Source organism: Danio rerio, chromosome 8 (assembly GCF_049306965.1).
Source record: "Danio rerio strain Tuebingen ecotype United States chromosome 8, GRCz12tu, whole genome shotgun sequence".
NCBI classification, from domain to species: Eukaryota; Metazoa; Chordata; class Actinopteri; order Cypriniformes; family Danionidae; genus Danio; species Danio rerio.
The window spans coordinates 56,773,135-56,798,788 of record NC_133183.1 but is presented as its reverse complement, the minus strand read 5'-3'; the positions used below and the strand labels follow the sequence as shown (position 1 = coordinate 56,798,788).

Genomic DNA, 25,654 nt, shown 5'->3' with positions numbered 1-25,654 from the left:
TTAACAGATGTCTAACACAACATCTTAGCTAAAACAAGGCTAAATTGGGGCTGTTAGTAAACATCTACTAGATGTCTAACAATACTCTAAATATTGACTAGTCATCAAATACACAATAATGAACGGCTACACATGTGAATCTGTCTAATCTAATTTGATGACTAGTGTATTTTTGGGCTATTGCTAGACGTCTATTAGACTTCTATGTTTGGACATTTGTTAGACATCTTTTAAACACATTGGTTTTAAACCCATTGCAAAACATTGCTTGCTGAGTAAGGACGTTTAACCTTGTTGCCTTTACTTCTAAAGCCACAGATGCTGTACATATAGACATGGAAAGTTTATTTCAGGTGTGGATTTAATGTGTGCCCTTTCTTTAAACAATATTTAGATTGTGTTTCTATGGAACTACATGCCACTGATCTACAAAAAAAGTACAGAGAAACCTTTAGGATGTTAAAAAGATGAAAAAATGAAGTGTTTATTGAGCAGAATGAGCAGGATGATAAACTGCACTTCATGCTGTAAGCTCCGGTTGCAGTGTGAAGGGGCTTTGCATCACACCACTGAATCCCCATGTAAAAACTTAGAGCTGTCGTGCACCATCGCCAGTAAGCCACATTAAACTAATACTTCCTTGCTGAATGTCAAACACACTTAGGCTTGTCTTGAGATGGTCACAACAGCCCCAAATTAAACACTGCATCACTCAACACAGAGTATAGAGAAAGCCTACCAAATGTCACACTTGCATAACATTCACTTGATTCACCCGAGCTATGAAACCCAGACCAAAGCTGAAAGCAGAATATTATTTTAAAACTCTCTTCTTACTTATATCCTGAAAACACTGTCTGCCATGTAGTATAAAACTTTTAAAGGTCTAGTTTACGAGTTAAAACCAACAGTAACATACCAGTGATTTGCATCATGTAAAATTGATTTAATAACGGTATCCAAGGCAACATAAGTTAAGTAATGTGGCCTAGCTGACTGATCATGTACACCAATGTTTTCTAGACAAAATAAATAATAAGTATTGAACACGTCACCAATTACTTTTGCTGTTGACCGATTTTCACCGGATGTTAGTAACGACTAAAGTAATCTATACATACACAAAGAAAATGAAGCTTATTAGTTTGGAAATTAAGTTATGTGTATTAAAATTAAATGACACAGAGAAAAAATATTGAACACATGAAGGAAGGTATTGAAAGGCATGGAAAGACCAGACAGCAACTGAAATCTCTCAGTAGTAATTAATAAATAGTGCAAATTAATAGCAGACCCCCTAGTTTTTCAAGATTTATCTATCTATCTATCTATCTATCTATCTATCTATCTATCTATCTATCTATCTATCTATCTATCTATCTATCTATCTATATATATATATATATATATATATATATATATATATATATATATATATATATATATATATTATATATATATATATAATATATAATATATTATATATATATATATATATATATATATATATATATATATATATATAATATATAATATATATATATATATATATATATATATATATATATATATATATATATATATATATATATATATATATATATCAAAAATAATAAAAAATAAAGGTTCTTTATTTTGGTCTCTTGTCAAGACAAGATCTAAAACATATCTAAAACGATAGATATTGAGCCAAAGAAAGGTTGTATAACTCTTATTTTTATCCACGATCTTACTTTCTCTCAGATTTTACTCCCCGGAGCATAATGTACCTCCTTCAGGACATGCGTTAGGGCTTTCCCTACTGTAATACCCCTAAAACACGGATTGCCGTAAAACTTGTCAATAGCCGGGAAGCGTTTACTTTCGTTAACTGCAGGAAAAAACTTAAATGAAATCAATCAGTTTTACGCACACCATAATACCAGCCATACATGTAAAGCACAAATAATGTCCTTAAATTCGGTCACGTCTAGCGGCCGTCATCCTTGAACCAATCTCCATCATTGTAAGCTGCTTGCTTTTCTGTTTGTTCCTTTGCTCCGTTTGTTAGATGTTTCCCACTTTCTTTTGCAGTCTTAAGCACGTGAAATGCACAAAACGGTCAATTCGCACCACAGGATGCCTAATCCAATCTTTGCAACGACTTCACATTTAAATCACTCACACTTCATTTGCGTCTGCTTACTGCACAGGCTACAAAACAATTCCGCCCCCTCTCAATGTAATGTAATGATTGTGAGGGCGCAGGTGAGATGCTATTTTTCGAGAGATACTCAAATACATCGCGTGCGCTGCAAATGCGTGACCTGAACATCTATAAGTCACGTAAAATAATAAATTGCAAACTGAATTAAATATAATTTGATTATATGGTTTAGAATTGGATGTTTTATGAAATTATTTTCATTTTTTTGCGATTATTTTGTGTTTAATTAAGAATTTTGCAGGATTGCAAAAAATTGCAACTTTTTTGTTGATTTTGAGTTGGATTCTGCGATTGTGGAATCGTGAAAAACTAGGGGGTCTGAAATAGTGTAAATTAATATCATGCTTCAATCCCAACACCCACATTACCAAATGATTTAGATGAAACCAGGGTGGATATTTCAGAAAAACAATGACCCCAAACACAGCCAAGGAAACTCTCAATTGATTTCAGAAAAGAAAATAAAGCAGATAGAATGGCCCAGCCAGCCACCACACCTGAACCCAAAAGAAAATAAGAACTTAAAATCAGATTACATAGATTACAAGTGCCTTTACCAAAATCTGAGTCAATTTCTTGTCAACAGCTCCTTTAGAAATATATTTACCAGGAAAAATCATGACATGTTCAATACTTATTTTACCCGCTGTATCCTACTCACACAATATTATTGTTGATAAAAAAAACACATTTAACCAAACACTAATTCTAAATATATTCTTTTATTATAACTGCAAGTTTCTAGAATTTGTGCACTGACGATTCCTGCTAACCTGAAATAGACAGCATTTATGAATGAATTCAGCCAGACAAACATTTGTACATCCACACAGTGCTACTGTGGCAACCCAGAGATCATAAACTCAGCAGCTAATATATATTCCATTGATATGCGAATGTCACGCAATTTGTTTTCATATGGTTGGAAAAAGAACATGTACAGTATACTTAACAACCACCATGCAAACACACTGCTTAGCTATCCTCCATGTAGATACTGTAGATCAAACCTCAGATTCACTTTTTAAATCACAATCTTAGGCTGCGTTTACATTAGTGCATCATAATAATAATAAAAAAATATGTTTTGTTACACCTGGTGTATTCCAAAATAAAGTGTTTTAAAAATGCTGAATACCACATTTTAGATTGGAAATACTTAAGTTCTGTTTCAGTAGGGGGCGTGGCTATCCACTTTTTAACACTCTGATTGGTCTTCTGGATTATAACATATTGTTCTCTGATTCATCAATCAGCCCCTCTCATATGACCATTACACAACTGGTCGGTGATAAAATTTGCTCAATAAGCATGAATGGTCACTTATCATGCATTTTACGTGAGTAGTACAGCAGTAAAACTCCAATCTAAACAAGGTATTTTCAGTTAAAATGCCATTTTAAAAGGAAAATACACAAGTGTAATTTAATAACAGTGATATAATTTTGGATTCGGTACGATACCAGAATGTAACCCCCTGGTATTGATGCTAAATTAATACCATAGGGGACAAATAACTAGCCTTAAAAGTTAAGTGAATTGAAAACTTAATTTAAATAATGTCAATATACAGTATTTTTCACTAATTCCCAGAATGCACTGCACTGTAACGATACGTCCCCATTGGCTGCGTCCGGAATCGCCTGCTACTCAGTAGGTACTGCATTTGAATTTACTATTCGACTGTTAGAAAAGTTAGTTTTATACAGTATGAATGTGAGTAGTATGAGTTTAACTCGGACGTACAAAATCTGCCATTTTGTCATGATCACAGCACCTACCCGTGCCAGTTACTCCCATTCATGAATTCTCCCGCAGTGCATCGTGGGATAGCGTAGCATTCATCGGATGCACACTTTACAATCTCGCCGGAAGTCATAGATCATCCGGGTGCTTCTTACCGACTGTTTTTCCAATACTATGAATTTCGACATACTACTCAGCTGGCATACTGTTTTTAATGTTCTATATAGTATGGAAATATGCGATTTCGGACCCAGCCTTTCTCTATAGCAACCCTTGCATGCAGTTGCAGTAAACTCTTTATTATCTGTTTCATATTCAAAATAATGCCAGTTTTACTTGTACTATTGTCCTAATATACTAGATTCGCACACGTTGTTGGAGTTTCATCTGTTTGATGATCCATCGCATGGTTCTTTTGTAAAGTTTATTGGTTTCAGCATCAAACTGTAAAGCACCTACAGGTGAACTATGGAATTGCAACTTGTGAAATACTGAATTGAGTAAAACTGATATTAAAATATTATTAATACAATATGAACCTGAATTTTTCAAGTACAAGTATACCATGCATCCCTAGTGTAAACGCAGCCTTAAAATCAAATAAATAAAAAAAAAAAAACTACAGGAGGATAACGTTAATCTTATTATCTGAGAAAGTGCACTCATTTTGATTTATTTCTCATAAATGTATTTTAAATAACCACTGCTATTTTTTAAAATAAGCAGCATTGGATATAATTATTAAATACAAACAGACATGAATTGTAAGATTGGCTATGTTCAGAAGTGAATAGCAGCTAATTAATGACCACATTGCATTACATCAGGGATGTCCAAACTCGGTCCTGGAAGGTCAGTGTCCTGCTGAGTTTAGCTCCAACTTTCTTCAACACACCTGCCAGAAAGTTTCTAGTTCTAGTACAGGGATGTCATACTCGATTCCTAAAGGGCCGCAGCTCTGCACAGTTAAACACACCTGATCAAACTAATTGAATCATTCAGGCTTGTTTGAAACCCACAGGTAAGTGTGTTGAAGCAGGGTTGGAACTAAACTGTGCAGAGCTGCGGCCCTCCAGGAACTGAGTTTGACACCCCTGTTCTAGTATATCTAGTAAGAGCTTGATTAGCTGTTTCAGGTGTGTTTAATTAGAGTTAGAGCTAAACTCTCCAGGACACCGGCCCTCCAGGACCGAGTGTGGACACCCCTGCATTACATGCTAGTGGCATTCCAGCCTGATCTCACGAAGAAAGGTAATAAGCAAATCTTACTAAATTATACGTATGAGGTCATACATATTCATACGAATTAGCCACTAAATCAAAAAGTTAGAAATGGGCGTGAGATCGTGTTGGGCATTCGGGTGCCATGCTAAAAAAAATATGGTTATGTTGGATTGTAAATGAAATCTGACCTTAAAGAGATTGTTCAATCTCTTTAAGAAGTAAAAACAATGGCAGTTTCTATTCCTTTCATTTATTAGAATGAAACTGAAAGCCAAGTGAGGTGTAATAAATGTATACAGTTGCACTGTATAGATGGTCTACAGAAACAGTGTTGTTTGTGTATACGCTTCTGAACGTAGTGCTTATTTAACATGCTTAAAGACCCCATGATATGCAGTTTTCTCTCCAGTGACAGACATATTACTATGAAATAGAAACAGCACTTAAAAGATCCACAACATGTACATCGGCAACCTTCTTTCGTTCAATGGAACATATTAAAAAACTATGCAAATTATCAACTAAAAACTGACAAACTTTAATTTAGCTAATGCTAGTCAGAGGTAGCTATCACTGATGGGCAGTGGACACATTCATTCTAGAAATCTCAAAAATTATATCGTGCTCATTCATTTGTTTTTTTCCTTTGGCTTAGTCCCTTTTTTATCAGGGGTCGCCACAGTGGAATGAACCGCCAACTATTCCAGCATATGTTTTACACAACGGATGCCCTTCCAGCTGCAACCCACTACTGGGAAACACCTATACACACTCACATTCACATTCACTACGGACAATTTAGTTTATCCAATTCACCTACTGTATGGCGCATGTCTTTGGATTGTGGGGGAAACCAGAGCACCCGGAGGAAACCCATGCCAAAACGGGGAGACCATGTGTTGAATTAAATTAAAATAACCCCTTCAAATATTTTGGGACACTTGATACTGTGTGTGTTATGATGAATTATTATATATTATATGCAGTTTTTTCATATGTGAAGAAGGCGCTTAATTTCTCTTCCGTGACACAGGCAATAACAGTGAAAGAAATTTCTTTTTGTTGTAGTAAAATCGAATAAATTTATTCTCAACATTTTTTTATTGTAATATTAAGTGTCAAGGATAACTAGAATTTTCTAAGTAAATATTTAACATTTGCACATTTACTTGATGTATTAAATGGAATAAGTGATAAGAGTTAAATGATAATATTCATTTAGAGTGCATGTGTTTGGACTGTGGGGGAAACGGGAGCACCCAGGGGAAACACACGCCAACATGGGGAGAACATGCAAACTCCACACAGAAATGACAACTGGCCCAGTCAGGACTCAAACCAGAAACCTTCCTGCTGTGAGGTGACAGTGCTATCCACTGAACTACCATGCCGCCCCTGCGTATAATCATTTTCTCAACTATTAAGATACTAACATAAAGATGATCTTAAGTATAAGTTACGTACAGTATAATCTTAAGTTAGTATAGTTAAGTATAGCATAGTATAAGATAAGTTAAATATTAAGTCTAGTTTTAAAAGAATATAAATTCTGTCATCTTTTACTCACCCCATATGTTTCAAGCACACAAGAAGATATTTTGAAATATATATATATTTTAAAGTTTACTTTTAAAGTTTTTTTTTTTTTTTTTTTTTTTACGATTATGGATGTCAAAAACTAGCTATTTCAAAATACTTCAATATATATTTTTTTTACATTTAGAATCCCTTTAGGATGAGATTTTCATTTTTGGCTGAACGAACCCTTTAAACACAGAGTCACAAAACAACTGATTTGATTGGGGTCTTAAGCATGTTACAAATCATTACATATCATTATCATCAACTTTTATTGCTTTTGTTAAAGCTGGACAATGTGAGCTGCACTTCCTCAGCTTACAGTTGAAGTCAGAATTATTAGCCCTCCTGCATTATTACATTATCAGTCCCCCTGTGAATCTTTCCCCCCCTATTTCTGTTTAACGGAGAGAAGATTTTAACAACACATTTCTAAATAGTTTCTTCTGTAGACTATCAAAAAATAATAATAATAAAAAAAATACTGCTTAAGGGGGCTAATAATATTGCCCTTAAAATAGTTTTTAAAAAATTTAAACTGCTTTTATTGTAGCCGAAATAAAACAAATAAGAACTTTTTCCAGAAGAAATAATATAATAGGAAATACTGTGAAAATTTCCTTGCTCTAATAAACATAATTTGAGAAATATTTAAAAGAAAAAAAAGGCTAATAGTTTTGACTTCAACTCATGTTTGGCACTGGAAACATTCTCTCACTCACCTTTCTCTTGTTCTCTTCCTCCTCCTGCATCTTCACTTGCAGTTTTCGGACCATCACCTGCCTCTTCCACTCTGGAATGGCTCGGCCCTGCTCGTCGTGCGTGGGCACCAAACTCTCCACGTCCACCACGCTGGTCTTGTTCTGGACGACAGACGTGTTACCGTTGACCGCAGCTGTGAGCTGGTCGCTGCTCTGTGAAGTGGACAGGTTCTGGGGTGACGACCTGCTGGCTGTGGGATTGGGTGGCGTCGGTGGACAAGCAGGCGGTGGAGATTCTGGCTTCGCGGATTGGGTGTCGTTGGGTTTTGGCAGAGGCTCTGGCGGCGATGATGGACTTTCCCCCTGTAAGAGAAAATGAGCAGAATTGAAGGTTCTAGAAGAAAATACACAGTTGAAATCAGAATTATTAGCCCCCCTAGAATTATTAGCCCTCCTGTTTTTATTTTTCCCCAATTTCTGTTTAACGGAGAGAAGATTTTTTCAACACATTTCTAAACATAATAGTTTTAATAACTCATTTCTATTAATTTCTAATAACTGATTTATTTTATCTTTGCCATGATGACAGTAAATAATATTTGACTAGATATTTTTCAAGACACTTCTATACAGCTTAAAGTGACATTTAAAGGCTTAACTAGGTTAATAGGGTATATGCCGAGCTAGTGTTGTTCCCATACTGATAAACTTCCGGTGACCTGTTATTGTGATTTTTGTTTTCATTTTATACGGTTCCGTTTACAGCATCGATGTTGTAATGTAATTAAAATACATTCAGTTAAATAAACTTTGGCATTCATTTAGTTGGTCAAGCGAAAAACGAGACAAAAGGCCCTTTTACTTGCACTCGCCTGTCAGAATCAGGAGGCTAGCGTAGAAGCTCCATTGAATATACTGGGGTAAAATGAATGCTCATATTATAAAGACAAGCCGGGGAAAATGTAATTTAATGCAGTGCGTCTTGTACAATCTGAGACCCACGTTATATCAGATATCACTCAGCCAGTGGAGATCGCTGATTTTAAAAGAAAAACTGACCTTAAATGCCCCGATTTTTGCATTGGCACACAGTTCACCGGAATCGCTTAACCCAGGTTACTAGCAAATTAAAAGTCCTATTAGCAGGCTTCGGCATATACGTCTTTCTCCAGAAGGACGAAATATTATCAGACATACTGTGAAAATTTCCTTGCTCTGTTAAACATCATTTGGTAAATATTTAAAAGAGCAAAAAAATAAAAGAGGGGCTAATAATTCTGACTTCAACTGTATATGTGTATTCATACATGATATAAAAGGGTCATAAACTGGGAAATCAAAATCCCCTAAATCAAGAATTCAAAATATGAAACAGCATTTTGTTTGCTTTAGTATTTTTTAACATGTCAACCTTTGGCTGTTTGCTTCCAGGTTTTCAAAACTGTGTGGCATTTAAAAAAAAAAGTACATTTGCCCATGATTTACTCACCCTTCCCTGGTTTCAAACCTGTTTGAGTTCTTTTTTCTGCTGAACACACATACACATGCTGTATATATTTTGAAGACAGCTGCAAACTTGTAATCATAAGGGATGGGTACCGAAACTCTGTACTTTATCGGTATCGGTGCTACATTGTAAAAGACATTGTATTTTGTAAGAAGTATTGATAAGCTCTGACGTTAACGGTTCTGCTATAGCTACTGGAGAAGTATTGCTGAATAAACATTACTTACAGTTGCATTATTTAACTGACCAACCTTTTCTAATTTGCAATATTTGATATTCGTCCGCACAGTTGGTAATCTCACATGAGAAATGCCCGTGTTTAAAAGCCTTCACAGCTCTCGGCTGTGTGCATGCACTCAGTGGAGACTTGCACTAAGTGCACACACATAGCTCGTGATACATACTCGCGCAAACACAACCGTGTAAGCTTGCGGAGTGAACAAAATGGGTTGTATTTCTCGAGTGGACAGCGTCAATGCCCGTTGCAAAAAACGCAACAAGTTATTTCCTTGTATAAGCGGAAATGAAATAATCTGAGTGAAAGTATCTTTCAAAAGGGCATTAACCGCAGAAAGACAAATGTAAGAGTTTTGACTGCCTAGCTATTAACGGTAACATCATATCATCCACATTGTTATGCCAGCAGTCAATCACCTAAATGAGCATAATATTAAAAGTTTAATAAATACACACATTTGGTTACAATGAAAACAGTGTTTTTCTGCAGTAGCCTAATTAAATCTTAAACATTAAAATGTTTTTACATCAGCTGCATTTACAAATATAGCCTATGAATAGCCTAATAATAAACTATGCTGATTAAGAAATTATAAAAAAATATTTAAAAATGCTTATTTTTACATTGCAAGATGCTCCAAAACTGTATTAAAAACAGTTAACTCATTTATGAAAAATCATAAACATTATCTCATTTTACTGCATTTTGCAACTCAGAGGGTATTTTCACCTGCAGGGAGCACAAAAAACCAAGAAAAATCCTGACTTCTGCTAGAAAAGGCAAACATGTTCATTTTCTCCGGAAGAATGGTTAAAAACTAAATCATTTTCTTTCAAACCATTCTCCATTCTATTTTACAGGAAAAAATATTTATTTCATTTACAATCATTGGTTTAGTTATATTTTACATTAAAATGTAATAATAAATTAATTCTGTTCAATTTGTTGTTAATTCTGTTCAACTAGTTTTGTTTTATTTTTTTATTTTTCATAAAAAAAAGCCCTAATACCGAACCGTTAAAGTACCGAACCGATAAGTGATATCAATAAAAAAAAAAATTAAAAACAATAATAATAATAATAATTCCTTACATTTATATAGCACTTTTCTGGGCACTCAAAGCGCTTTACACATAGGAGGGAATCTCCTCATCCACCACCAGTGTGCAGCATCCGACTGGATGATGCGACGGCAGCCATTTTGCATCAGACCGCATACCACACACCAGCTGATTGGTGGAGAGGAGACAGTGATGAAGCCAATTATGACATAGGGAGGGTTAGGAGGCCATGATGGACAGAGGCCAGTGGGCAGACTTGGCCAGGATGCCGGGGTTAAACCACTACTCTTTTTCATCCTGAGATTTTTAACAACCACAGAGAGTCAGGACCTCGGTTCAACTGAGTCACTATACTTGGGCATAAGGACCCACACAGACCGCAGGTTGAGCGCCCCCTGCTGGCCTCACTAACACCACCTCCGACAACAACCTAGCTTTCCCATGCGGTCTCCCATCCAGTTACTGACCGGGCACAGCCCTGCTTAGCTTTAGTGAGGGACCATGCTAGAGTAGCAGAGAGCTAGCTGCCGATAGTAGTAATACCATTAAAACCTTAACGATACCCATGCCTAGTAATCATTGACTTTCATTGTAGGAAAAACACATACTTTGGAAGTCAATGCCTACAGATTTCCTATATATATATATATTTGTTGTGTGTGTTGAGCAAAGAAACCAGTGTAGGGTGAGTAAATGATAGTAGACTTTTTTGGTAGGTGGTGTCGAAACACAATTGAAAATAGCCTATTAATTCTAAATTTGGATGTTTTTTAAGGTAAAAACCTGGATAACATATGTGGACCACAGCGAATAGTACAAAATAAACATCAACAATAAAAAAGCCGTTACAGTGGCGCAGTGGGAAGCGCAATTGCCTCACAGCAAGAAGGTTGCTGCTTGAAGTCTGGGCTGGGTCAGTTGGAATTTATGTGTGGAGTGTGCATGGTCTCCCCGTGTTGGCGTGGGTTTCTACCGGGTGCTCTGGTTTCCCTCACAAGTCCAAAGACATGTGGTATAGGTGAAATGGGTAAGCTAAATTATTTGTAGTGTATGTGTGTGAATGAGTGAGTGTGTGGATGATTTGCAGTGATGGGTTGCAGCTGGAAGGGTGTAAAACATATGCTGGATAAGTTGGCAGTTCATTCCGCTGTGGCGACCCCAGATTTATAAAGGAACTAATATGAAAAGAAAATGAATGAATATGCTAACTTTACCTTTGGGCATTTCCTTTCAAGTATTTAAAATATGTTTATTTTCCATTTAAAGGGGCAGTTCACTCAAATATTTACATTTACTCATCATTTTCTGGTTTCAAAACAGTATGAGTTCATTTTTCTGTTAAACACACATGCAAGCACAAAATATATAGTTTGAAGAAACCTGTAACCATTGACTTCCATAGGAGGAAAAACAAATACAGTTGTTAGTTACAGATTTCCAACAATCTTCAGTATATCTGCTTTTGTGTTGAACAAAAATAAAAGAAATTCAAGAACATAAAGGGTGAGTAAATGACAGTAAACTTTTAGTTTTTAGGTCAACTATCCATGTAGGTGGTCGGAGGCCACCTATTATATCTATATTGAGATTTTTTTTAATATAATAATCTTCATAATTTTATATGTAAACCAGTATTTTTAAACCAGAATTTTATATGTAAACCAGAGAACAGTAAAAAAAAGAAACAACAACAGTTATAAACAAAACCGTTAATTCGTTAATTTTCCTTCAGCTTAGTCCCTCTATTCATCAGCAGTCACCACAGCAGAATGAACCACCAACTTACCCAGCATATGTTTTACACAGCGGATGCCCTTCCAGCCGCAACCCAGTACTGGGAAACATCCCTACACACTCAAATACATGCTTACACTGCAACCAATTTCATTTATTCAATTCACCTATAGCACATGTCTTCAGACTGTGGGGGAGCACCCGGAGGAAACCCACGCCAACTCAGGGAGAACATGCAAACTCCTATATAGTCCATTGCAATTTTAAACATTGCATATTGCATGCTTTTTTAACAATGCGTTGCATATTATTAAGATCAATGCAATACTGTTCTGGAACTATCATAATTCAATTTTGAATTAACTGCAATTTTAATCAGTATATCAAGAAAAGAACAAGAAATTACATAACAGTCAGCGCTTTTTTCCCAAGTTCATTTCTAAGAATTGCATGTTAGCAAGCTTCGTTAGATGGCAGCATCTGAACACTCTTCTGGCACTTCCTCAATTATGTAACCTTAATAAACTGAGCTATTATGCCTCAACCACTGATAACTGAGTTACACAAGCTTCTCATTGGACTGGCTGAATTATCCAGGACAATGGATTTGTATTCCAGATCACCGAACTGAACTCTTGCTATACTCCGAACTACAACTTTACTCACTTGAACTGCAACTTTGATCGAGTTTCATTACTTTTTATGGCCCTAGCAGTTATATTTTGGAAATATGAACCTATTTATACAATACAGCATGTAAAATCTTTTTTTATACAGAATTAGTTTCTCTTCTTATGCGCTATAAGTCCATAACTCCAAACCATTTGCATTCATGTGAAATATGTGATTTGCCCATTTGGCTTTTGCTTTTTAAGGATAATCCTCAGTGTTTCTAATGCAAACATAGTTGTGGTATATCTTAAGACAAACAATAGCTTTTCAGACTAACGTGAAGCAAAACTTTTAAAAAATTGTTGGATTACGTTGTCCTTTCATCAAGTTATTAGAGCCTCTGAATGTAGTATCGGTAACCTAGTATCCACAGTAAACAAGGCAAGCCTAATGGAGCCAGCTGATTAGTCACTTGGGTGTGCACTGCTAACAATTTTTGTAAATGACACATTATTTTATCCATAATATGAACTCTATTTTAATGTAGGACAGTCATGCAGTATGTTACTGTATTTTATAGTTGAATTGTGAAAATTACTGTACATTTTACAGTAAAGATATACAATACTGTAAATAAATGTACAGCAAGGTAAATGGTGCTGCAAATGTAAATACAGTAATTTTAGTGCAATTGATTTACAGTTGGTTACTAGCAAACTGAACTTTAATATGAACTGTATTTTACTGTAGGACAGTTATGCAGTATGTTACTGTATTTTAAAGTTGCACTGTGAAAATGATTGTTTATTTTACAGTAAAGATATGCAATACTGTAAATACATACACAAGGTATATGGTGCTGTAAATGTAAATACAGTTTTTACTGTAATTGATTTACTGTACGTCACTGGCAAACTGAACTAAAATATGAACTGTATTTTACTGTAGGACAAATATGCAATATGTTACTGTATTTCAAAGTTGCACTATGAAAATTACTGTATATTTTACAGTAAATATATACAGTATAGTACATACATATACAATAAGATAAATTGTGCTGTACATATAAATACAATATTTTTGCAGTATTTGACAGATTTACAGTAAGTTACTGGGAAACTGAACTGTAATATGAACTAAGTTTTACCGTGGGACAGTTATGCAGTATGTTACTGTATTTTAAAGCTACACTGTGAAAAATACTCTATATTTTAGAGTAAACATATACATACAATACTGTAAATACAAACACACCAAGGTAAATGGTGCTGTAAATGTAAATACAGTATTTTTGCTGTAATTGATTTACAGTAAGCTACTGGTGAACTGATATGTAGTATGAACTGTATTTTACTGTAGAACAGTTATGCAGTATGTTACTGTATTTTAAAAATGCATTGTGAAAATTACTGTATATTTTACAGTAAAGATATACAATACTGTAAATGAGTATACAGCAAGATGAATGATGCTGCATAGGGTAATACATAATTTTGCTGTAATTGATTTACACTAAGTTAATGCAAACTGTACTGCAGGACAGTTACGTTGTATGTTACTGTATTTTAAAGTTGCCCCTTTTAAAATTACTGTATATTTTACAGTAAAGATATACAATACTGTAAATACACACACATCAAGGTAACTGGTGCTGTAAATGTAAATACAGTATTTTTACTGTAACTGATTTACACTTAGTTACTTGCGAACTGAACTGTAATATGAACTGCATTTGACTTTAGGACAGTTAAGCAGTATGTTACTGCATTTTATGGTTGCACTGTAAAATTACTGTACATTTTACAGTAAAGATGTACATACAATACTGTAAATTAGTATACAGCAAGATAAATGCTACAAATGTAAATGCAGTCTTTTTACTGTATTTGAGTTACAGTATGCTACTGTAGATTCTTATTGATTAGATTGGAAATTGTTAACAGTGTAACGTTTATTCAGCAAATGCATTTCCATCTTTCATTTTAAGTATTAATCCATTTTCACCAAAACAACCTCAAGTAACCTTAAGCAGCAACTCGACAGTAACTTACTGTAAATCAATTACAGCAAAAATACTGTATTTACATTTACAGCAACATTTATCTAACTGTAAATGTAGTCACAGTATTGTATGTACACCTTTACTGTGAAATATACAGTAATTTTACAGTGCAACTTTAAAATACAGTAACATACCGCATAACTGTAAAATACAGTTCATATTACAGTTAAATACTGTGTCATTTACAAAAGTCATTCACAGTGCACACACACAGCTCAAACTCAATATGTCAGACCTCTGTACATTCAACCAAAAAATTCATCCACATTTTAAGCATGATCCAAACAAATTTTTACTTAATAAATATGAAGTAAATTTAGTGAGGGATATATAGTATAAAGTAAGCAAGCGTGACCTACATTGTTTCCTGGTGTGCCGCTGTTCGAAAAGACGGTCGTGTAGCCTTTACTGTGAGGTGTCGGCTTTAGACTCTTCCCAGCTTTAATTTCGGCCAGAAGCTCAGAATTATCTCCAGTAGGGGACATCATGTTGAAGGATTTATTGCCTGCGATAAAGACAGAAGGAAACTGAGCTAGGATGCATTGATGCATGAAGAGAAAGAGAGAAAGACAGAGAGAGACACACACCGGACAAGCTTCTCCCCTAAATATTTAATTCAAAACCCCAGACGAATAAACAAATGTCTAAAGCATTCAGGAACTCATGCTGGTACTAAACAGTCACTAATTAAACGGATTCATTCATTGAATGCGGTACCAAAAAATAAAAAAGGCTAAAAGTAGAGCTCAGTTAATGGAAGAAATCAACACAAATGAGGCTTTTGTTAAAGTTTGAGCTATACAAATTACTGTAATTAATATTCAAATGAAATAAAAGAACGAGTAGCTGACAAAAGCTTATAAAATATGAAAGTTATTAAATTTAGGATTGTTATATAACATAATCTCCTTGTCCAAAAGTGGCCTCTGCTCTAAGTTTTAGTCACATAATACACTCCAGTGCCAGGATACAAAAGGTTGCTGTACACAGTCTGCTAGAAATCTCCAAACAATATACTCATTCATTGTGCTGTTCACAAGATTTTATACTCTTTATATACATAATTAACGAACTAAAATAATATATAACAGTGCTTCCCAACCATGTTCCTAAAGGCACACCAATAGTGCACATATTCAACCTCTCCCTAATCAAACACACCTGAATCAACTCATCAAACATTAGAAGAGCCTCCAAAACCTGAATGGGTCAGATAAGGGAGACGTCCAAAATATGCACTGTTAGTGTGCCTCCAGCAAAAGGGTTGGGAAACACTGATATATAATATCATAATAGTATTAAAAATATGTTTAAAAATGGGAACCAGAATCATAAAAACACGACTAAAATCCCCAAACTTAAATCAATGATATAGTAAATATACATATATAGAAAGCGAATCAAATTACACAATTAAATCATGTACAAAGTTATCTGCGCTAGTCAAAATTGTAAAAATTCTCCACAAATTACCTTCTTAAAGAAATAGTTCACCCAAAATTAAAACCATTCACTTCTTGAACACAAAAGAAGATAATTAGAAAAATGTTAAAAACCGTTGTAACCATTGACTTCATCACTATACATTTTTCCTACAATGGATCTCAATGGCTGGCAGTTTCCATCATCCTTCAAAATATCTTCTTTTGTAAGTCACACAGGTTTAGAACTACGTCAGAGTGAGACATTTTTAAGTTCGTAAACCAACACAAACTACGCCATGTTAAATAAATAATATAAGCAAATATACATCACCTGCTTTGCCTGATTTAAAGTGTCTCGTAACAGAAGCGCTATTGTTTTGTCATAGCTGTGATAATGAGAAAGTCTCCTCGGAGCGAAAGAGCCCCCTCATTCACACTCTTCTCTCCTCCCCCAAGTCCAAAAAAACCAGTGCGTTTGCTTACAGCCGGTGGCTCATCACAGTTGGGGGAAGTCGAAACGGCTCAGCGGTAATCAACTCTGACAAGAGACGGCTGCCAAATTGGAGCTGGATTTGAAGTCCACTCACTGACCTGGAGTCCTCTCCTCACTCTCACTGACCCTCCTTCTTACTCTCGCTCTAACCCTCCATCTCTAACTCTCGCTCAAGTGGATTAACGGGAAAAAGTATCACGCGTCACGCAGAGCGTGTCAATAATACACAAAAGGTGAATGACGTGCCTGACAAAAAGTTTGTGTTCTGTTTATAGCATACTGATGAATATATAACTAAAAATGAATCTAAAAAAAAAGAAAAACTCCTAAAAACAGAATCTTAGCTGGTTAAAACTGGAGCAACTCAAGTTTGGCCAAACCCAAACAAGAATAATCCTTGGCCCCAATTAGAATTATCCAGCCTGTTTGAAAGTAACTGTTTCATGTATTGGCAGAAAAGTGGCATCCGCATGAATCCATAATTTCATTTCTGTCATGATAACTGTCAAAGAGATTTAGTTATGTACAGTTGAAACCAGAATTTTACATACACTGTATAAAAAGGCACATAACCATTAAAAAAAAGTCAGATGTCAATGTGACTAAACTTTTTCTGATTTAGGTAAGTTAGAAATAACACATTTGTTTCTGTTATGCTTAATAGTATAATAATGAGAGAGATATTTTCTTTACTTTTCTATTAAATTTTCTTTAAAGTCAAGTTTACATACAATAAGATTATTATGCCTCTGAACAAGCTCAGATGATGGTGTCAAGGTTTTGGAACTTTCTGATTGGCTAACTGACAACATTTGAGTTAATTGGAGGCACAACTGTAAAATAGCATTTAAGGAAAACCTCAAACACACTGCTTCCTTGTGTGACAACATCGGGAAATCTACAAGCCAGAATCAACAAAAGAAGCCAGATTACAATTTGCTGAATTACACTGGGAAAAAAGACTAATTTTTGGAGACATGTCCTGTGGACTGATAGAACCAAGATTGAACTGTTTGGCCATAATGACCAGTGTTACATTTGGAGGACAAAGGAAAAAGCTTACAAGCCTAGGAACACCATCCCAACTGTGAAGTATAGGGGCGGCAGCATCATGTTGATGGGCTGTTTTGCTGCAGGAAGGACTGGTCCACTTCACAGCATAGATGGCATCATGAAGAAAGAACATTATGTAGAAATACTAAAGCAACATCTCAAGACTTCAGCAAGGAAATTAAAACTTGGCCACCAATGGGTCTTTCAAACAGACCGTGACCCTAAGCATACTGCCTAATTATTTCAAATGTGCTTTAAGGACAACAGAGTGAATGTTTTGGAGTGGCCATCACAAAGCCCTGAACTCAATCCTATAGAAAATTTGTGGGCAGAGTTGAGAAAGCTTGTGCAAGCAAGACAGCCAACAAATCTGACACCGTTAAACCTTTTCTGTCAGGAGGAATGGGCCAAAAATCCTGCAAACTATTGTGAGAAGCTTGTGGAAGGATACCCAAAACATTTAACCAAAGTTATACAGTTTAAAAGCAAAACTAAAAAAAACTCAAGGAAATGTATGTAAACTTTTGACTGTCTAGAAATAAAAAAAAAAATTAAAAAGAAAATCACTCATTATTCTGGCATTTAACAAATGTAAATCATTTAGGTAATCCTAACGGACCTAAAATAGCAGACCTTTAGTATGATTTACCATCAGACATTAAAAAAAAAAGGTTGTGCTCCTTATTTTTTAAAGTGTATGTAAACTTCTGGTTTCAACTGTATTTCATCATGAGGGTTACAAAAAATGTTGGCGTGGGTTTCCTCCGGGTGCTCCAGTTTCCCCAACAGTCCAAAAACATTCGCTATAGGTAAATTGGATGAACAAAATTGGTCGTAGTGCAATTAAATCCGAGAGTGTATGGGTGTTCCCAGTACTGGGCATCCGCTGTGTAAAACATAAGCTGGGATAGTTGGCGGTTCATTCCTCTGTGGCAACCCCTGATAAATAAGGGACTAAGCTGAAGGAAAATGAACGAATGAATTGTCCATGTGAAAACTTGTTTATTTAAAAGCGGAGGTGTGTTCCCAAACCCCTCCGCTAAACCCAAATATCATTGGGGTGTGAGCAAATCTTACATTTCGAGATTAATACTTAGTCCTATTTAGAGTTATCCATGATCCCATGAGGAAACATAATAAATGTAAATTTTTTTTTGAGAGAAAAGTTGGTAATTCATTCAATTTTATTCATATGAATGCGTAAGATTTTTAAAAGGAGGCATGAACCTAAACCCAACCATTCATTAATTAATTAATTCATTCATTCATTCATTTTCCTTCGGCTTAGTCCCTTTATTTATCAGGGGTTGCCACAGCGGAATGAAGTGCAAACTATTCTGGCATTGCCCTTTCAGGTGCAACCTAGAAAAACCCATAACTAACCACTGGTGCTAACCACTGAGCCACCATGCCAGCCTTAAACCCAACCATCATTGGTATAAACCATGAGTAAATCATACCAAAATGTACAGATGAGATTATGCAAATTCATTCTAATTATCCACTGAATCAGGGATTCACAATTCCAGTCCTTGTGTATGTTTCTGTTCTAGCTTCAGCCTTAATAATTTAAGCCCTGTGAATTGGACTGGGACATTCTGTCATAAATCCAATTTGAAGGTAATGTATATGTTTCATTCAAATCATTTAAATGTTATTGATTTACATAGATACAGTATATTGTGTCACATGTCAGACGATGCATGCAGTGTGGACGGAAACTCATGAATGAACATTCTAAAGTACAGTAAAGATCGCCTGTGCTCAGGGTGCAGTGGGGAATATGGGTGCATTGAACACTATCTAGGGCCCTGTCAATAGGAACAGTTCATGCATGGAAAGGAAAGTAAAGAATTGTTGGTACATGTGGTCCCACTTTATATTAAGTGGCCTTAACTACTATGTACTTACATCAAAAAATAAATACAATGTACTTACTGTGTTTATAATGTATTTGAGAACACTTGTGGTGCTTTTGAGTTGGGATAGAGGTTGGGTTATGGACAGGTTTGGTGGCATGGGTAGGTTTAAGGGTGGGTTAAGGTGTAAGGGATAGTCAACAGTGTATTTACAAATGTAATTACAAAAGTTAACTACAGATGTAACTACATACATGTATTTAATCAAGCGTAAGTACACAGTAAATACATGTATTTACACAATAAGTACATTGTAACAAACTATTAATACCTATGTAAGTACATATTAGTTAAGGCCACTTAATATAAAGTGGGACCATACAGGTTGCCAAGTATAGTGAGCCATACTTGGAATTTATACTCAGTATTTAACTCATCAAATTGAACACACACTCAGGGCAGTGGGCAGACATTGCTCTGGTGTCAAGGGAGCAGCTGGGGGTTTGGTTTCTTCCTCAAAGGATTCACCTCAGCCATTATATTTAGGGTTTTGAGAGCGCTGGTTATTCACTCCCTACAATCTGCAATCCTACAAAGCCTACAAGTGCTGCCAGTGCCGGGACTCAAACCTACGACATTTGGAAGTCCAACTCTTTGACCATTAAGCCACTGTTTGTCATCTGAATCTCGTGTCAGACAAAGATGTTTTAGAAAAGGGTTTTAAAAGGGTTTTAGGACTGAAATTGGGAACTACTGTCCTAACAGTGGTGAAAGCGCCCATCTTTAAGCATTATTAGACCACTTCGTAAATTTATACTCCATTATTTACCAATTTATGTTTTACACACACAGTACATACAGTACGCACACACGCACACACACACACACACACATAAACACACACACACCGGCCACTTTATTAGGTACACCTGTCCAACTGCTCGTTTATGCTAATTGCTAATCAGCCAATCACATGGCAGCAAGGCATTTAGGCATGTAGACATGGTCAAGACGGTCTGCTGCAGTTCAAACTGAGCATCAGAATGGGGAAGAAAGGTGATTTAAGTGACTTTGAATGTGACATGGTTGTTGGTGCCAGACAGGCTGGTCTGAGTTTTTCATAAACTGCTGATGTACTGGGATTTTCACGCATAACACGTCCAACCTTAAGGCAGATGGGCAACAGCAGCAGAAGACAACATTGGGTGCCACTCCTGTCAGCTAAGAACAGGAAACTGAGGCTACAATTTACACAGGCTCACCAAAATTGGACAATAGATGATTGGAAAAACTTTGCTTGGTCTGATGAGTCTCGATTTCTGCTGCAACATTCGGGTGGTAGGGTCAGAATTTGGTGTCAACAACATGAAAGCATGGATCCATGCTGCTTGTATCAACGGTTCAGGCTGGTGGTGGTGGTGTAATGGTGGTGGGGGATATTTTCTTGGCACACTTTGGGCCCATTAGTACCAATTCAGCATCAGGTCAACGCCACAGCCTACCTGAGTATTGCTGCTGCCCATGTCCAACCCTTTATGACCACAGTGTAGCCATCTTCTGATGTCTACTTCCAGCAGCATAACGTGCCATGTCATAAAGTACGAATCATCTCAGACTGGTTTCTTGAACATGACAATGAGTTCACTGTACTCAAATGGCCTCCACAGTCACCAGATCTCAATCCAGTAGAGCATCTTTGGGATGTGGTGGAATGGGAGATTCGCATTATGGCTGTGCAGCTGGCAAATCTTCCGCAACTGCGTGATGCTATCATGTCAATATGGACCATAAATCTCTGGGGAATATTTCCAGTACCTTGTTGAATCCATGCTACGAAGGATTAAAGGCAATTCTGAAGGCAAAAGGGGGTCCAACCCGATAATAGTAAGGTATGCCTAATAAAGTGGCCAGTGATATATATTAATATATATATATATTAATATATATATATATATTAATATATATATATATATATATATATATATATATATATATATATATATATATATATATATATATATATATATATATATATATATATATATATATGTTTAGCTACAGAACTTTATGAACCTAACTTTCCTAAGTAACCTAGTTAGGCTCTTAAATTGCACTTGAAGCAGAATCCTATTGTCTTGCACAACAACTAGCAAAAAAAACACAATAAATAGTTTGCAATAACTAGCAAAGATAAAAGAAATTAGTTATTAAAACTATTATGTTTAAAAATGTGTTTAAAATCTCTCCATTAAAGAGAATTAATTTCACAAGAGAGCTAATAATGATAATAATCTTCAACCGTATATACTCTGAGTTACGGATATACATATTCTACATTTCCATTATATATAGATGTAAATTTTAAACTCTGCTGCAGATACAATAACAAAATTGATATGTTTATCATCTTTCAAATGTACTGTACATGTATGCAACCATTCTTTGGAACCAATTAATTTGTAACTTTATAGAAGGTATAGTCAAATTAGATTGATGACAATATGGGTAATCTGCGTAATGTAATATTAATACTCAAACCCTACAAGCAAGACATAAATGCACGCCATTAGAGTTTAATTATTTACTTCTAACAACAACATTGCAACATTAAAGAGATAGTTCACCCAAATCTGAAAATTCGGTCATCATTTACTCTCCCTTCAGTGGTCACAAACCTGTGAAAAAAAAGACATTTTGAAGAAAGCTGGAAACCTGTAACCATTGACATTCATAGAATTAGTTTTTTTTTCCTACCATGGTGGCTACAGGTTTTCAGCTTTCTTCAAAATATCTTCTAAATAATGTATACATTATGATTTTTGGGTGAACTATCTCTTTAACATGTGTCAGTCTTCATATATTATAGTATATTTAAAGTATATTTGCATTATAACATATACTCACCGGCCACTTTATTAGGTACACCTGTCCAACTGCTCGTCAACTCAAATTTCTAATTAGTCAGTCACATGGCAGCAACTCAATGCAATTCAATTTAGTTCAAACAGAGTATCAGAATGAGGAAGAAAGGGGATTTTAGTGACTTTGAACGTGGCATGGTTGTTGGAGCCAGATGGGGTGGTCTGAGTATTTCAGAAACTGCTGATCTACTGAGACTTTCACGCACAACCAACTCTAGGGTTTACAGAGAATAGTCCGAAAAAGATAAATGGCCAGACTGGTTTGAGCTGATTGAAAGGCAACAGTAACTCAAATAACCTTACAACCGAGGTCGGCAGAAAAGCATCTCTGAACACACAACACGTCCAACCTTGAGGCGGATGGGCTACAGCAGCAGAAGACCACATCGGGTGCCACTCCTGTCAGCTAAGAACTGAAAACTGAGGCTACAATTTACACAGGCTCACCAAAATTGGACAATAGAAGATTGTAAAAATGTTGCCTGGTCTGATGAGTCTTGATTTTTGCTGTGACATTTGAACGGTAGGGTCAGAATTTGCCGTCAATCTCTGACTGATCATCTCAGACTGGTTTCTTAAACATGACAGTGAGTTCACTGTACTCAAATGGCCTCCACAGTCACCAGAACTCAATCCAATAGAGCACCTTTGGGATTTGTGGAACAAATCTGCAGCAACTGTGTGATGCTATCATGTCAATATGGACCAAAATCTCAGGAATATTTCCAGTACCCTGTTGAAACTGTTGGCAGTTCTGAAGGCAAACCAGTACTAGTAAGGTGTACCTAATAAAGTGGCCGGTTAGTGTACATACACAGTACTTTGTAACACTGATGTTTTGAATTTACTTGGCAACAACATAGGTTCCCCTGAATAAACATAACCATTTCAGCCATTTGGGGGGAAAATAAACAAAGAAAGCAGATAATGAACGTGCTAATGATATCAAAACACAAATCTGAATATTGTACCAATTTATACACAGCTTTACCTTATATTATAGTAAATAAATCATCAGATATAGTTAGACCGCTCAAACACACCATGCATTACCTTCAACCTTGTCATGGAAATCTTCATTTAAGACTGATAGCTAGAAATCCCATTGATATCACTTAAACAAAAGCAAACAGAAGAACTTATGCCTGAATATGAGCAGAACAAAAGTGGATCAGGATGTTCACAATAGCTGTGATAGTGAGGAATGATGTGGCGTAGGCCGACGGCAGCACCAGGTCAATACGGCTGCCCACTGTTTGCACACCTTTATATTCATTCATTGCAGTGTGAGTCACTTCGCAGACTCATGTCGGAGGACGGCGCTTTAACAGATGATCTGCTCGTAAATCCAATCATTCAATCAGTATTGTAAATGGCTATGTGTTTTTATGAAAGTCAACATGAAAATCAACATATATACAGCTGAAGTCAGAATTATCCCCCCCTACACCCACCCACCCCCCCCCCCCCCCCCCGTTAGTTTTTCCCTGATTTAACAGAGAGATTTTTTCAACACATTTTTAAACATAATAGTTTAAGCTGCTGTAGATACAGTATGTACATTTCCTGAAGAAACTTTGAGTGGGGTTTACAGTAGCAAATCTCTGGGGTACAAATGCATTACTGTTATAATTGCTTGCTTGTTAAGGTGTTCTGAGTGATTGCTAGGTGGTTGCTAGGGTGTTTTGAGTGGTTGCTAAATGAACATTCTTCAAAACTAGGTGGTTGTTCTGGGTGATTGCTAGGGTGTTCTGAGTGACTGCTAGGCAGTTGCTAGTGTGTTCTGAATGGTCGCTAGGTGGTTGCTTAGGTGTTGCTAGGTGGTTTCTAGAGTGTTCTGAGTGGTTGCTAGATGAACGTTCTTCAAAACTGGGTGGTTGCTAAGGCATTGCTGGGTGGTTGCTGGGGTGTTCTAAGTGGTTGCTAAGGCGTTGCTAGCTGGTTGAACATTTTTCAAAATTAGGTGGTTACATTGCTAGGTAATTTCTATGGTGTTCTTAGGCATTGCTAGCTGATTGCCAGGGTGTTTTGAGTGGTTGCTAGGCGCTTGCCAGGGTGTTCTGAATGGTCGCTAGGTGGTTGCTAAGGTGTTGCTAGGTGGTTGCTAGAGTGCTCTGAGTGGTTTCTAGGTGAACATTTTTTAAAACTAGGTTGTTCTTAAGGTGTTGCTAGGCGGTGGCTAAGATGTTGCTAGGCAGTTGCCAGAATATTCTGAGTGGTTGCTAGGTGAGCATTATTTGGATATTTGAATAAATATATATTATTTACATACTGCGCCTTTAATTTCTCATGTATCAAAGAACTCAAGACCTCTTACGGCTGATTTAAGATTTATATCATACCGATATCATACCGAATGCACTTTTCCGTTCCGTAAAAACGCAAGGCCCCTTATACTTCTGCATCAAGCTCACATGTATGCTTCAGCACATCCTTTGCGCGGTCGCATAGCCCTCGCCTTGGCTGACGTTGACACTGATGCGCACCTCTCAAAAAATGTAACTACACGTCACAATGATGCATAGCACAAGCTCTGTGATTGGTCGGCTTGGTATCGCTGATGAGGGTGGGCGGGGCAGAGAGCTACAAGCGCGATAGAGTGAGTGTTTACAAGTGTCAAGTCCCGTGAAGGAGCTCCAGATGGAAAGTTTTGTTTTGTGTTTACCTTATGATTAAAGCTGCTGCACGTCCGCCAGTTCCCGCTTCAAAACACCCACGAAGAAACTCGACGCAGCGGAACATACAACCCAAGCTCATTCTGAAAATGTAACGCTATATACATATCTGGAGAGCGCAAAATACATTCCAGGTGCTACTTTTTTTTTGTTTTTTATTGTTTTGGTTTTGTTTTTGTTTTGTTTGAGCTTATGTTGGGAACATAAAAACCTGTTGCCAGCTAGCATTTCGGAAGTGTCATTGCAGAGCAACACAAACAGCACGCAGAACTACAAATGCAGGATTACGTGCAAGGCAGGCGCTGTGGGTCATGCCGATCACTCGATGCAGAAGTATAAATCAGCCTTTGGCTAACAACCAATCAGGTGACTCAATTCAGGTTAGGCACGCCAACTTTTTAAAATTCCAAACGGATGAAAGTGCTTTGTTTATTATCACTAACAATCCTGTTCATCCTGAATGCCATTTCATGTTGACTTTTTTTAGCTTTTGTCGTACAGTATTTGAGCCACAAAATGACCTCACCCTCAACACAATGTCGTCAATCAATATAGTT

General features: G+C 36.3%; 1 protein-coding gene and 1 long non-coding RNA gene across 12 annotated transcripts in view; both read right to left on the bottom strand.

Annotated features, from left to right (window-relative positions):
* LOC141375928 (uncharacterized) overlaps positions 1–25,654 on the bottom strand; it is a 386,569-nt gene that overhangs the window by 138,193 nt on the left and 222,722 nt on the right. The gene's annotated exons all lie outside the window — the stretch shown is intronic.
* The window catches only part of espn (espin), a 150,411-nt gene that overhangs the window by 18,001 nt on the left and 106,756 nt on the right, over positions 1–25,654 (bottom strand). For all 11 annotated transcript variants that reach the window (XR_012383783.1, XM_073909711.1, XM_073909710.1 and 8 more), the window contains 2 exons: positions 15,032–15,177; positions 7,477–7,818 (listed from right to left, as the gene is read on the bottom strand). Coding sequence is in view for 10 of the 11 variants with exons in the window: in XM_073909711.1 (XP_073765812.1) it covers positions 7,477–7,818; positions 15,032–15,177 (488 nt within the window). In the remaining variant the exon portion in view is untranslated. The remainder of the gene's footprint in view (positions 1–7,476; positions 7,819–15,031; positions 15,178–25,654) is intronic.